At 36.4% G+C, this 15,137-nt stretch overlaps 1 protein-coding gene across 1 annotated transcript; it reads left to right on the top strand.

Annotated features, from left to right (window-relative positions):
• The first annotated feature begins 3,581 nt into the window (after window positions 1-3,581).
• LOC143621634 (presequence protease 1, chloroplastic/mitochondrial-like) lies at window positions 3,582-13,802 on the top strand. The gene is made up of 18 exons (XM_077092995.1): window positions 3,582-3,873; window positions 4,636-4,819; window positions 7,870-8,044; window positions 8,134-8,266; window positions 8,713-8,783; window positions 9,548-9,631; window positions 9,735-9,825; window positions 9,912-10,432; window positions 10,521-10,685; window positions 10,757-10,975; window positions 11,057-11,184; window positions 11,614-11,803; window positions 11,895-11,978; window positions 12,055-12,152; window positions 12,255-12,519; window positions 12,595-12,938; window positions 13,410-13,481; window positions 13,578-13,802. The coding sequence occupies exons 1-18, from the start codon at window positions 3,582-3,584 to the stop codon at window positions 13,717-13,719; spliced, it is 3,258 nt and encodes a 1,085-aa protein (XP_076949110.1). The 3' UTR covers window positions 13,720-13,802.
• The last annotated feature ends 1,335 nt before the right edge of the window (window positions 13,803-15,137 follow it).

The raw sequence follows: 15,137 nt of genomic DNA, 5'->3' as shown, positions 1-15,137 counted from the left end.
TTTATTAAACTTCAAGAGCCTTATGTATGATAATTATATTAAAATTTAGGGATAAAACATAAATTGGTTAATATAGAACAAATTATAAAACTTTAGAGGTTATATAATAACCCTATTAAACGTAATTGAGGTATAGGGGATGCAAGTACCAAAAAAATTAAAAGACAAAAAACCAAAAACAGTAAAATAAAAATTATAAGCCAATAAAGAATGAGAAGTGTTCACCCCTAGTAAATTTGTATAAAGTTATAATTGTTACTACAAAATAGTTTCTGAGTATGAGTGCTGTTCGAGATTATAATATAAAAGTTAAGCCGAGCTCATACTCAAGATAAACTAAACTTTAAAGTGTGAGATTTCACCCGTACATGATAGGATTGTTGGGAATTTATGAGCCATTTAAAAAAATATTTGGCAACGGAAGCAAAACTCATAACGTTTTAAAACATGTTGAAACTTCCCACCATGAATCCAAATGCAAGATGATGAAACCAAAAATAAAATCAACCATAGTAAGTTTAGAACTACAACTTTTGTAGAGAAGTGGTTGTCTAAACACTTAGAAAGGGTGGATAAAGAGATTAAAATAGAAGTTCCTATAAAGTGTATCCACACCAAGCAACAGAGCTCCAAGGAATACGCTAGCCAACTAACCCGTAATATTTGTCAAGACATAGTTTGCAAACTTCAAGAACTCGTTCTTTATTTGCCTTTAGATTCTTGTATATTTGTAATGAAACAACACTTAAAATATACTAGACTTTTAGTAGTGTATAGGCTTATTCAAGGTCTTCGTTTTCTTTGTTGAAGTCCACGGAATTATGGACATATTTTTGACAATATAGCCGCCACAATAAACAAAGAAAAGGTTAGTGAAAAAGTCTTGAAAAAACCAATATACGAAGACCACCAAGTATGGGATATATTTTGTGTATTGTCTAAAACAATCATAACCATGTAATATGGAAGTATGGCGTGTATAAAGTGGTCAAAATATCACCTTTTTTTTCTGCTCAAAATCTCGACCGAATGCAACAATAATAAGACCATCATCAATAGGTGTTTTGGATGCCTACATGGCACTTGGCCTCACAAAAACATCCTCTTTCTCCTCCTAGCTCTCTCCTCTCTCATCCATTTCACTTACAAACACACTCTTCATCCATTCTTCACTAAAGTGAGGTACACAATCAACATCTTCTATTATGGATGCTCTAAGATGAGGTATGGCCTTGGTGATTTAATAAATCATCCTATACAATATACGCATGCGACATGTCTAGTTAGGTGAAACCTTTCTAGTTTCATTTAAACCAAATTAGCTACCTACAGAGTTGTCATCTTATATCAATTATATATGCAAATATATGCATGACCAACTTTGTATTAAACAAATTTAGTTAGTTAGAATAAATGATCCACGTCTGCGTAAATTCTAGCAAAAGTTTACACACACACACGATCTGACTAGATACAAAGAAAATTTATCTTGACTTGATTATAAGGTTTAAACATTTTAAACGTGTCCTTGATAATTGCTTAGTGTGTGATCCTTTAGAATCACATACCATCAGCAATGTCATTATATGTTTTTGCCTTATGCACATCTCCAACGATGATGAATGGTAAATTCGTCAAATTAAAAACGTAAAATTCCCATAACAAAGACACATAGGCTAGATACATCAAAGAATGGTTTTGACCCATTGTGTACACGCGCTGCATAACACATAATAGGTTAGATACATCAAAGCATGATGTAACCAATCCATCTAAGTAGAGAAAATTTTTTGTTAGTAAGAAAATGCGCTTAACCAAAAGAGTCTCTGTCACTTGTTCATTTCTAGAACATGAGAACAAATTAGAATTTTGTTTTTCATTTATCACCCATTATAAAATTATGAATAAAGTACTAAAATTGTCCATGATGTTTTATCAATTATACGATTTTTGTCTAAAAAAATTATTTTTTTGCAACTGTACCATCGAAGTTTCCCACTTATTACCAATTACATCCAAATCACTGATTTTTAGCGTTAACTCAAGGCTATATTGGTCTTTTTAACTATTTATTTTATTAAATTTTTAACTCAATAATCCAATTTGTTTTAATCAAATAAAAATAGAATACTTAAAAAAAAACCCAATTCATCCTTAACAATCGTCTTCTTTCACCACCAAATCCATCTCTATCTACTATTTACAATGCTTATCTTTCTCTCTGAAATATTAAACTTCTTACCTCAATCATATCGTCGGAAGATAAACATATGACGGTTACTCCAGATTAAGTCGTTCGCTGCCGCTCGTCGGACTTCAAAACCACTGTTGCCACCTCTCGTCGGACTTCGAACCACTGTTGCTGCCGATGAATCTTTCACGCCACAATTTTCCATTCGATTAACTCGTTCCCGATTTTCTGGCAACACAATCCGGCATCCTGAACGGTTTCGGCGACTTCCAAACCGGTCGAAAACCTCAAATTGATTAAACCTGTTGGTATGGAGGGTAGCACACAAAAGTATTTTGGCCACTTGTACATGTAGTTATAAATTTTGTACATTAGGTAAAAAGACCAAATTGTCCTTTGTGTTAACGGAAAAAATGGATGGAGTTAAAGATTTGAACGGTATTGGCAAAGATTGGTAAACCTCAATGACTCAATTGCAAAAAAGAACTTTTTGGACAAAATTTGTAAAATTGACCAAACCACAAGGACGATTTTAACAATTTACTCCAAATTATACGGTGAAGAGAGGCCCATAAAGCTACAATTTAATAAACATTGACCATAAAAGTTTTAATGAAATTTTTATCTTATTCTTTAAGTAATTTAAAAGACCATTATTTCAACAGTTTAACTAATCTAACACATTCATATATTTTTGAGTGATTACACTATCATTCTTTGTCTTAAGAATTAAGATTATGGTACAAGAGAATATTAAAAGTAAGAGCGATTTTGTTGGGATCCAAAATAGGTTAGGTTAAATTTGACATTGACTTTATTAACCAAATCCAAACTGCTTTTAACTCAAGCAAGTCTGATAAAAATATGATTTATACGCCTTTAACTCAAGCAAGTCTGATAAAAATACGATTTATATGCCTTTAACTCCACCCTAGTTTTGATTAAAAGCATCTACAGTTGAAGTTTATACCCCTCGTTAGGTGAAAGCGGACGACTGATCATGCGAACCTCAAGTCCGTTGGGCTGCTTGGCCTGGCAATCAACTTGACGAGCGCGTGGCCCCCACTCTCTCTCTATGCCTCACACACATGCGTGTTTTAAGTGAAACTTAAAATCTGATATAACGACTGATGTGTCGAAATGTAGAGGTTTGGTGTTGAAGATACTAAGAACAAACATGAGACACAAAAACTAAATATTCTTCTGAAAACCACAACCAAACGCAACTCAAATGCAAACATAGACCGATATTTTAGTTTCTTATATCAAACGGACCTCACCAAAACCATAAAAAAATAAACAAACAAACAAACAAACAGAAAAAAAGAAACCACACAAGAAATCCTTCCAGAAAACGTTTTCTCCAAGCCACCGCTCAACACAACACCATATGAGCTACACCAACCCTGTCGCTGCAACCTCACCTCCATTACCAATGGACCGAGCCGTCCTTCGTTCTCTATCTTCACGCGCAGCCTCTATTCGAACCTTCTCGCGTTCTTCTCATCGTCTCGCCTCCACTCGCCACCACCGCCTTATCCCCAATCTCCACCGTCGTTCTCCTCTCCGCCACCATTTTGGCCGTACATCCACCGTTCTACCGTCTCTTCTCAACTTTAGTACTCGGTTTTCAGCTTTGACCACCAGAGCTATTGCTACCTCATCCACTCAATTTTCTCCAGGTATGTTGTTTAGGCTTTTGTTCTGTTTGCGTAGAGCTAGGGTTCTGTTAACAGTTTTTTGATTGAAAATTGATGTGGAGTTTAGTACAAGCTTATTTATTGATTAATTTTGGTGGATTAGATTGTTCTAGCTGCTTGTTGTCATGTTTATTTCGGCTTTTGTTACGTTCACTAAGAGCTAGGGGTTTTTTTAGCTGATTTATGGTTGAAAATTGATGTATATTATGATGTTTGAATTTGGAAATGAATTTTTAGGAGTGATTATTAGCTTATAATTATTGATTAGTTTGGTGGATTAGGTTGTTCTAGTTTTCATGTTTATTTCGCCTTTTGTTCCGTTCACGCCACGAAGAGCTAGGGCTTTTGTTCAACAGGTTTGTGATTGAAAATTGATGTATAGGTTGTTACAAATTAGGTGTAGTTTGTGTTGTTGGAATTTGGAAATGAAGTTTTAGGGTTGGATATGAGCTTATTTGTTGACTAGCTTGCTGGATTTGGTTCTAGCTGCTTGTTTTCATGTTTATTGCGGATTTTGTTCCATTCATGAAGAGCTAGGGTTATTTAACAGTTTTGTGATTGAAAATTGATGTATAGGTTGTTACAAATTAGGTGTAGTTTGTGATGTTTGAATTTGGAAATGAAGTTTTTGGAGTGGACATGAGCTTATTTGTTGACTAGCTTGCTGGATTAGATTGTTCTAGCTGCTTGTTTTCACTGTTAGGGGTGAGTATTAGAAATTTAGGGTTTATTGCTTGGTTGCAGATGCTACCGGTTCTCATGAAGAGGTTGCTGAGAAGCTTGGATTTGAAAAGGTTTCGGAGCAGTTTATTGCTGAGTGTAAGTCGACGGCTATTTTGTATAAGCATAAGAAGACAGGTTGTGAAGTAATGTCTGTGTTGAATGACGATGAGAACAAGGTCTTTGGTGTAGTTTTCAGAACTCCTCCGTAAGTTCGTTTTTCAGAATCTGGAAATTGTTGTCTGATTGTTCATGTGTTTATGCAATATGCGTTGTTAATACAAGCAGCTGAATAGTTCATAAAGCATAATCTATTAGATCATTACTTCATTAGTGTGTTATTTGTTCTATCTTTAGATATTTGTTCATATACGGAGCTGTATTAGATTTAAGAGTTGCAACATAAAGCACTTCTTGTTGGGTTATGAAGGCCTTTGGGCCGGTTTTATTAGAAGGCCCGGTTTTGGCTCCTAATTATGTTTAACCCTAATCTTGTTTATTATATATATCCCATCATGTAATTGTAATCTTGGTTCTGAGCTAATAAGAAAACCTAGTTGCAGCCCGTGGACGTAGGTCCCCTCGCGGGGACCGAACCACGTTAAATTCTTGTGTCGTTTATATTTTCGTTTATGTGTGTTTATCGTTGTGCATGTGTGTGCTGTTTCGCTTCCGCGCGCCGCTTTGTTCCTAACAAGTGGTATCAGAGCTTTGGCTCGTTGTTTACACACGGTTTTGCACGGGTATCGATCGGAAAAAAAAAAGGTAGAAGAGGCTGGTTTGAGAAGGGCTGCTACAGTGCCGCCGCTACAGTGCCGCGGTGAACAGTATCCGGCATGAACAGTGTTTCCGGCCGTGAACAGTGATTCCGGCGGTGAACAGTATTGTCAGAGATCTTCGTTTTTCTGGTTAACAGGGCTGTTCGGGGCTGTTTTTCAGGGCTGTTTGGGACGGTTTTCCGGGTGATTTTGCAATTAGAATTCCTGTTTTGGACTTCTTGGAGTTGCAGGTTTCACTCGGGCGTTGCAGGTGAAGCACCGGGTCGGGTGTTTCGGGTTTTAGGGTTTTTCTTTGGAGGTTGCTCGGCTTCAGGGAACCGGGTTTTGTGAAGACCATTTAGGTTCGGGTTCAGATTTGTTTGCAAGAGATTAGTCTGAGGTAACTTTATATAGTTTATTTACAGTTAGTTGATTTATCGGTTATTGCAAGAGCAAATCGGTTTATTTGGCAGTGTTCTGTTGAACAATCGTCAAGTTTAGGCCCGTGCCCTTGTTGTGTCTGTTCACTGTTTTCGATTTGTTCTCGTTTGTTATTGTTATAACTGAAGACGAGGTGGTTATGATCGGAATGTTTGACGGTTTGGATTTTGGTTGATTGGTTTGTCATGTGAACTTGGATATAGTACTGGTGATGGATAAACTTGGAGAAAATGGAACCAGCGGGTGTGCTGGTGACGGCATAAGTGAAAAAAAAAAAATGAGGTTAGTGGCAAGTCATGTTAACTATTGCTCGTTTGGATGATCTTTCGGTTAGGGTTTGAGTTAACTGATCGTGTGTACGGTCATAGAACCCTTGGTACCGCTTGATTTCATGAAAGTTCTACTGTTGTTATAGCTGTTTGCCTGTTAGCTGGTTCGGAACTGTGATTATTACTTCTTGTTCGTTTGGAATTGTGAAGTTATATCTTGTTTGGTGGTGATCAGTGGTACACCATTTGAGAGGTTCATAATCTCGTGTTGGGTAAAGTTATTTGCCGGGATAGTACGAGTGGGGTTCATCTCATGGAGTGTTGGTGTGGCATGGGTTGGGATAACAGGAACAGTGGGAGCTGGGCATAGTCGACTTGGTAGGTTGCGTAGAGGTGAGACATTTTAAGAGTCGATGTCGAAAGGTTTGGAATTCTGCTTTTGAGAATGTATCTGGGGTTGATGCATTGAGACTCAGTGAAGGCGGTGAAGACTCTTGGGTTCAAGATTCTAGTTTGCTTTATTTCTTGTTACTCACTTCAATGAAGCATTTGTTGAATCTTTTAGTTAAAGACTTTTGGAAGATACGGTCTCTGTATCGTCGGAAGAAGTGAACCAACTTCCGAGTTATAAGGTCTTGGCTCGCTGAATCGGGTAGAGCTAAGGGGTTTCAGTTTGCAGACATGAAGCCTGGAGCCACAGTGATGTTAGCTTGAGCGTATTCGGAGGTCTGAACATGTTCGGGGTTTTGGTAACAGTGGGAGCACGCGGTGTGTTCTAGGTTTGTTTCCAAAGGGACGTTGAGTTCGGAAGACTGGGAAATCCGAATGTGAAAATCTCTCCTGGTATAGTCTGCTGATTTTTGGAGAGTGATTATCCTCTGGAAGTCTTTGGAGCCGGTAGTGTGAGTAAGTGAGGGCCGGTTAAGATTGAGGATGAGCCATTGGCGGGTTTTGTCATGGCTGGGTCTGTGATGACCGGATTGGAGCTCTCGGGAGCTTCAATGGGCCTTTCAGGTAACTGATGGGAAGGGGCGCTGCAACTGGTGTGGATTGGTAGAAATCTTAGTTTGTTCCTAGAGAACTGGAGGCTTGGAGAACTTCTTTTGTTGAAGTTTTAGCTTGTTCTTGGAACTGGAGGCTTGGTTGATTTCTATTACTGAAGATTACTAGAGTTACTGGATGAATGAGATTGTTATATTTACTTGGATGGCAGGCTGGAATTTATCGCAAGGCCTTCAAGTGGGAGATTGTTGGGTTATGAAGGCCTTTGGGCCGGTTTTATTAGAAGGCCCGGTTTTGGCTCCTAATTATGTTTAACCCTAATCTTGTTTATTATATATATCCCATCATGTAATTGTAATCTTGGTTCTGAACTAATAAGAAAACCTAGTTGCAGCCCGTGGACGTAGGTCCCCTCGCGGGGACCGAACCACGTTAAATTCTTGTGTCGTTTATATTTTCGTTTATGTGTGTTTATCGTTGTGCATGTGTGTGCTGTTTCGCTTCCGCGCGCCGCTTTGTTCCTAACACTTCTGCCATATATTCTGTCCCTTCAAAAGTTAAAAGAGTACAATATGCATTATTTTAGTAAAAAAAGAAGGTAAATATGCTGTTTCGTTTCCATGTATGATTCATAAACTTGAGGACATTACACCATCAATAATGGAATATAATTTGGCAAACCATACTTCGATTATGCAACTTTGGAACATTTATATTAATACGTAGACGGGGCTAAATTGTTTATTGCATTACTATGTTATACTAATTGCCACTTCACCTAACTGCAGGAAAGATTCAACCGGAATTCCTCACATATTGGAACACAGTGTCCTATGTGGTTCAAGAAAGTACCCTTTGAAAGAACCATTTGTTGAGCTACTGAAGGGGAGTTTGCATACTTTTCTGAATGCATTCACATATCCTGATAGGACATGCTATCCTGTTGCATCTACAAATACTAAGGTTAAAATAATGTAGCAATTTATTGGAAATAGGCATAATTTAATGTTCTACTAGATCTAGTTTCATAATTTATTTTTTATTTTGTTTAGGATTTCTATAACTTGGTTGATGTATATCTGGATGCTGTGTTCTTTCCCAAATGTGTGGACGACATTCAGACTTTCCAACAAGAGGGTTGGCATTATGAGCTGAACAACCCTTCAGAAGAAATAACTTATAAAGGTCAATATGATTTTTTCCTTTTCTATGTTAACAATTCTTGTAACGTATCGAGGTTTGTAGAGCTATGTTCTTAGTACTATTTTATATGCTACTATCTTTAGCATATTGATATTGATGCAGAATTCTCTATTTATTAGAATTATGATTTCTAGTATCTTTTATTATTTGTTTAAAATTCAAGTTTCCTAATATTTATCTTTCTTGTTTAGTAAGATAGTTGTTTAGTATAAACAGGGTTAAATGTTATTTAGTTTTTTAAGTTTTTGATTAAGTTTTATATTAAAAGAACATTGTTCTTGAACCATTGGTTCGATTTTATCGTCTTTGTTAATCATGAGTCTCTCGAGCCATTGATCGCTTCCGAAACTGCATCAGATATGGTATCCTAAGAATTTGAAAATGGCATCCATATCTGTGGTCTTAATCTTTTATAATGCTACTTTCAGGTGTTGTGTTCAATGAGATGAAAGGTGTTTACTCCCAGCCCGATAACATATTAGGCCGTGCATCTCAGCAGGTAAATCTGATATTTATTGGAACACGTTTTCTCGGTTATAGGCCTGAGTTATAACTCATGAAAACATAATATACGACACACCTTATAACCTTTTTTGTATCAAACCCGCACCAGGTCCGTTTCTTGCAAGCCGCCTCATGTATCTCCAATTCTGTTCTGTTTTTTGCATTTATATGTTCTGTAACGGTCAAAAAATTGAAATAAAGCTGGGCTTTCTATGGAAGACAGTTTTTCACTCCAGATAAATACATATTCAGAAATGCTAGAGTTTTAATTGAAGCACACAAAATTTTGTGTAAATTATATAATTTCTAATTTGCAGTTTGTAGTGGTTAACCGATTATACTTGCAAAGAAGTTTGTACTTGTGAACACTTCTTCATGTCACTAGCCAGGTTAATTGTTCAGGGATGAAATATATATATGCCACCCAGGTATTTAATAGATTACATCTATGAGTCACGGGAACATTCTGTGTGCAAAATAAAGTAGAACTGATGCATAAGTATATAGAGTTTCCTCTATTAATTTCGTGCAAAGCTCAGGAGCTTTGATAAAATCAGGTTATTTTTTCTCTGTAAAACTTTGTGCTACTTAAAGTTTGTGACTAATTCATGGTTTGTGCTTCTTGAATACGCTGTTGCCAAAACTTTATTATACATGCTATTGCCAAATCAAACCTTTACCTTTATTATGCATTTAGTATTTTACTAAAACATTTACATCTCAAACATTACGGCTGATGTCGCTTTATAATTTATGCAGGCTGTTTTTCCAGACAATGCTTATGGTGTTGACAGTGGAGGCGATCCCCAAGTTATACCTAAACTCACATTTGAAGAGTTCAAGGTGTATATTCATTCTGGGTGCTTTTGTGAACTATAGCTGACAGTTATCCGTCCATTACTATCATTTTGAGTACTTAATTTTCGCTAAAATATAAAATACACAGGATTTCCATCGCAAGTATTACCATCCAAGCAATGCCAGGATCTGGTTTTATGGAGACGATGATGCAAATGAGCGCCTGCGTATCTTAAGTGGTATGTTTTCAATTATTTTATGTGAAAACAACAGTATGAATCCTTATCTTGGTTTACCAATAAGCAATAACCTTGTCTTTAAACAGAATATCTGGATATGTTTGATGCAAGTCCAGCTCGCAATGAGTCAAAAATCGAAACACAAAAACTGTTTTCAAAGCCAGTTAGAGTTGTTGAGAAATATCCAGCTGCTGAAGGTGGTGATTTGAAGAAAAACCACATGGTATGCCTTAACTGGTTGCTTTCTGAGGAGCCTTTGGATTCAGAAACCGAACTTGCACTCGGATTTCTTAATCATTTATTGTTGGGAACCCCTGCGTCTCCACTAAGGAAAATTCTGCTTGAAAGTGGTTTGGGAGATACCATTGTTGGTGGTGGAATTGAAGACGAACTTCTTCAACCTCAGTTTAGCATTGGATTAAAGGGTGTTTCTGAAGAAAATATTCAAAAAATTGAAACTTTGATCATGAACACGCTTGAAAATCTTGTAAATGAGGGTTTTAACATGGAGGCTGTGGAAGCGTCCATGAACACAATTGAGTTTGCTCTTAGAGAAAATAACACTGGATCATTCCCTCGTGGGCTTGCCTTGATGCTTCGTGCTGTTGTAAGTTGGGCTTTACCAGGGGTACTTTCTGTTGTTTGTAGAACTCGAATCTTTATCTTTAATTTTGATATTTTTTTTTGGTTTACAGGGGAAGTGGATTTATGATATGGATCCATTTGAACCACTGAAATACCAAGAACCTTTAGCGGCATTGAAAGCTAGAATTGAAAAGGAAGGATCAAAAGCAGTATTCGCTCCTTTGATAGAGAAATATATATTAAAGAATCCTCACCGTGTAACGATTGAAATGCAGGTACTGTTTTTATTATTTTATGATCTTTCTTTATTAAAGTATTGATTGATTTGTATGTACTGTTCCAACAGCCTGATCCAGAGAAAGCTTCTCAAGATGAGGCAGTAGAGAGAGAAAACTTGGAGAAACTTAAAAAAAGTTTGACTGAGGAAGATCTTGCTGAGTTGGCTCGTTTGACACATGAGCTAAAACTGAAGCAAGAAACTCCTGACCCTCCAGAAGCTCTTAAAACTGTTCCAAGCCTCTCGTTGCAGGACATTTCCAAAAAACCTACTCAAATACCTATTGAGGTAACTTTATGTTGTGATTCATTTGCCCAAGATGGCAACAAACTTGAAAATATTTTAACCAACTGTTTTTGACAATTTTAGGTTGGAGATATCAATGGAGTAAAAGTCTTGCAGCATGATCTGTTTACAAATGATGTTCTTTACACTGAAGTAGTATTTGATATGAGTTCACTGAAGCAAGAACTTCTTCCTCTGGTTCCGCTCTTTTGGTAAGATGTTACAACATAAGGGTTTATAACTCAAATTTGCTCTCACCTTTTTTAACACTATTAGCTGTTAGACTGTCTTGGGTACAGGCTACAGCCTAATATTTTTACAGCAACTTACAAGTTATGGTCTGGATCTGTCATTTCCACTATAAGAATACCCTCTGGGAAATTTGCATGTTTTTATTTTCTCCACCCAAAACACAATGAGGATGATTTCAGACAAAGAAAGTAGTTACTTTGAAATTTATATGATAGCTATGCACAAACATAATAGGCAGCAGCCAGTGAGCCAAATAAGGAAGAAAAAGTTAACTTAGATGGTTATATAGTGAAAAAAAACACATGCATCTTTATTTCTTCTGTCTTTTTGAAGTTCCTATTCATGTTACATGTATACTCATGTTAGTATGCTACTATATTGGTCAACAGTCAATCGTTGCTGGAGATGGGTACAAAGGACCTAGACTTTGTGCAGCTAAATCAGTTAATTGGAAGGAAGACAGGTGGAATATCCTTATTCCCTTTCACTTCATCGAAGCGAGGATCAGATGCTCCTATCAGTCATATTATTGTTCGAGGCAAAGCCATGTCATCACGCACGGAAGATCTATTTAACCTGGTATGTGCATCCTATATTTTACAGTGTGTTCTTTATTTGTTTATAGAGGTTCTCTCAGATAAGCTTATAAGTTATAACTCTACTATTTTAGGTCAACTGCATTCTCCAAGATGTCCAGTTTGCAGATCAAAAGCGCTTCAAGCAATTTGTATCCCAAAGCAAAGCTAGAATGGAGGTATTAATTGAGGTTTTGACATTTCAATTATCACGACGGCTATTTCAAGTGGTCTAATATTTCAAAATTTTTGTAGAACCGATTAAGGGGCAGTGGTCATGGTGTTGCAGCTGCAAGAATGGATGCAAAGCTAAACAGTGCAGGGTGGATCAGTGAACAAATGGGTGGTATCAGGTTGGATTTTAATATTATACAAGTTTATTCACACCTCTTTATTTATCTAATTTTCTTAGTTAAATCAATCACCCATGGGATTAACATTTAATATACTTGCAGTTACTTGGAATTTTTAAAAAACCTTGAAGAGAGAGTTGAAAACGACTGGGATGGAATTTCCGCGTCCCTTGAGGAGATCCGCAGAACCCTTCTCTCAAAGAAAGGCTGCCTTGTGAATCTCACCTCGGATGGGAAAAACCTTAAAGACTCAGAAAAAGTTGTTGGGAAGTTTCTAGATCTACTTCCAAGTACCTCACTAGTCACACCTGCTTCTTGGAATGCACGACTTCCATCAACAAACGAAGCAATCGTGATTCCTACTCAGGTTAACTTATACTTCTATACATTCTAAAGCAATCTCCTGTTTCATTATTATATCAATTTGTTATTATGATTACAGGTTAATTATGTTGGAAAAGCTGCAAACCTGTATGACATTGGCTATGAACTAAAGGGGAGTGCATATGTTATATCCAAACACACAAGTAACACTTGGTTGTGGGACCGTGTGCGAGTTAGTGGCGGGGCTTATGGAGGCTTTTGTGATTTTGACACGCATTCTGGAGTATTTTCATTTTTATCTTATCGGGATCCCAACTTGCTTAAGACACTCGATATTTATGATGGAACCGGTGATTTCTTACGCCAAATGGAAATGGATAACGACACTCTTACAAAAGCAATCATTGGGACAATTGGTGATGTCGATTCATACCAATTACCTGATGCTAAAGGATATAGCAGGTTAGTAACTATCATTTTTTTTGAAGTTAAATACGGTCTTAATCTTCTTTTAGTCCGTTAGTTTCATTTTCGTATACATTAAAGTCCACCTCATTCACCCCATCCAGCTTTCCTGTTAGACTTCTTTTAGAAAGACTAAATATCCTTGGATTATTTGTAATATTACAATAAAAGTTAACAGAAAGTTTTTCCAAAGAAATTATTATTTTGACTAAGCAACACAAATAATCGAAGGGTATTTTGCTCTTTTAATAAAAAGTTTAACAGGAAACCTGGATAAGGTTAGTGGGCTGCACTTTTAACTGATATGAAAATGAAACTACTGGACTAAAAGAGTAAAATTTAAGTATTTAACTAACAGACTAAAAGAGTTATTTGGGTCAAACCACAAAGACGAAAATTGTATTTAACTCAATTTATTTTTTAAATTTGGTCACCTTAATAATAATCTATATAAAATTGTTTTTGCAGTTTACTACGATACTTGCTGAATATTACCGAAGACGAGAGACAAGTAAGACGCGAGGAGATTCTATCAACAAGGTACACTTCATAATTACTTTTTAAAAACTTTATATAGACTTAGTTGCATATTGTGATATTATATGCCAGAATATAACACTCTTTTGTTTTTGATAGCTTAAATGACTTCAAGGAATTTGCAAATGCAATTGATGCAATCAAAGATAAAGGTGTTGTGGTAGCTGTTGCATCTCCGGATGACGTGGAGGCTGCGAACAAGGAACGAGCCAACTTCTTTGAAGTCAAGAAAGTCCTCTAAACGTAAGCAAACCGCATGCATCGTTTTCTGGTAGGAACTATATTTTTAATTAGATTAAACACAAGCATGTCAAATTTGCATACTTTAATTTTGATTTTGACTTCCGTTAAAAGAAAGGAAAAAATGAAAATTGATATATTTTTAGAAGGAACATGACAATATGACATGCACTTTAGTTGTGGGTAGCCTTAAGTAGGTAGTGTGGGGATGGTGATAATGAAGAAACATGAGGCAAAGGTATTATACCTTGTTTTCAGATTCCTTAATTGGGTCAACACAAGCAGTCCCCATGTTTGCAATTGGCTAATCTCAACTGCATCTGTACTTTCTGGTCCATCCTTTATCTTATTATTATACCTTCTTTCTTTCCAATGCTAGTTTATAAGTTACCTATGTATCTTATTACAGAACTGAATACCCACAAGTACATTTACACTTTAAGCTTGCTACATCACTTTCCAATCTGCATCTTGTGATTGTACTGTACAAGTACATAAAGCTTGTAGTGACAAATTTTAAAATTCATTTTAATCTGACACTTCTCAGCAACTAAAGTACTAGGATGCCCTTCATTTCTAGTAGGCAAAATGTACAAATGATTAGGTAAACGTGTAGCCTAATCATGAAATATTCATAGAACCAGTTTGTGGGGTGGTTATTTTTTCAAAAAGTTAGGCCAAAATAATTATTTATGTAGAAACAAACTTCAAAATGGCCATATTACATGATTTCGTGTCTTCGGGTTGGTGACAAAGTCTTTTAAACACCTAAATGTTTAGGGTCGAGTTCCAGAATGTAAAAAGAAATTTGCCTTTACAAAACACATGCATCCTCTTCTTTTTTGGTTTTTTTTGTATGGGCACCTTAGTTGACCTATGGAGTACTTTTTAATATAAGTTATTACATTAAATAAAATTAGTTTTTAACTAAATGAATGTGTAGTCATTTATTTGGCCCTTTACTATAAAAGATGGGTTGTTTGTTCTTTAAGAGCAGTTATAAGTAGTTAAGGAGGCATTAATTGGTTGTGTAACTGTATATGATTGGAGAGCTGAACACAGAACACCCACCATGTATTGCCTACATCACTATTAAATGCATCTTGTAGTTGTACCATACAAGTGAACAGGTTTGTAGGGGTGCCCTTGATTTTAGGGGTAGTTTTTGTGAAGCTAAAACAAAAGGTGGGTAGTTTGGTGTTTAAAAAGGGTTATAATGAAGCTTAAAGTCGTCATCATCATGAATCCCATAGTTAGTTGTGAGGAATCCTATGCACTTATCCCATGTAGCCCCATTACTTTATTTCCATAAATATATGTGGTAATCATGCACATCCACATGCAAGATTCCCTCCAACAAACTTCCCTATCTTCTTTCTTTATTCATGGATTGATAGATAATAAACCCATTGGGGTGTG

The sequence above is a fragment of the Bidens hawaiensis genome, unplaced genomic scaffold (assembly GCF_021521415.1).
Source record: "Bidens hawaiensis isolate Kalapana, Puna unplaced genomic scaffold, B.hawaiensis_p1.1 tig00002922_1, whole genome shotgun sequence".
Classification (NCBI taxonomy): domain Eukaryota; kingdom Viridiplantae; phylum Streptophyta; class Magnoliopsida; order Asterales; family Asteraceae; genus Bidens; species Bidens hawaiensis.
The sequence above is the reverse complement of the archived record's forward strand: the minus strand, read 5'-3'. Positions and strand labels throughout refer to the sequence as shown.

Bases quoted from the DNA above. Each gene is read 5' to 3' on its own strand.
- LOC143621634 (XM_077092995.1), top strand. From the start codon at position 3,582: ATGAGCTACACCAACCCTGTCGCTGCAACCTCACCTCCATTACCAATG. The intron at 3,874-4,635 runs GTATGTTGTTTA...GCTTGGTTGCAG, and splicing joins ATCCACTCAATTTTCTCCAG to ATGCTACCGGTTCTCATGAA. The intron at 10,433-10,520 runs GTAAGTTGGGCT...TTTGGTTTACAG, and splicing joins CCTTGATGCTTCGTGCTGTT to GGGAAGTGGATTTATGATAT.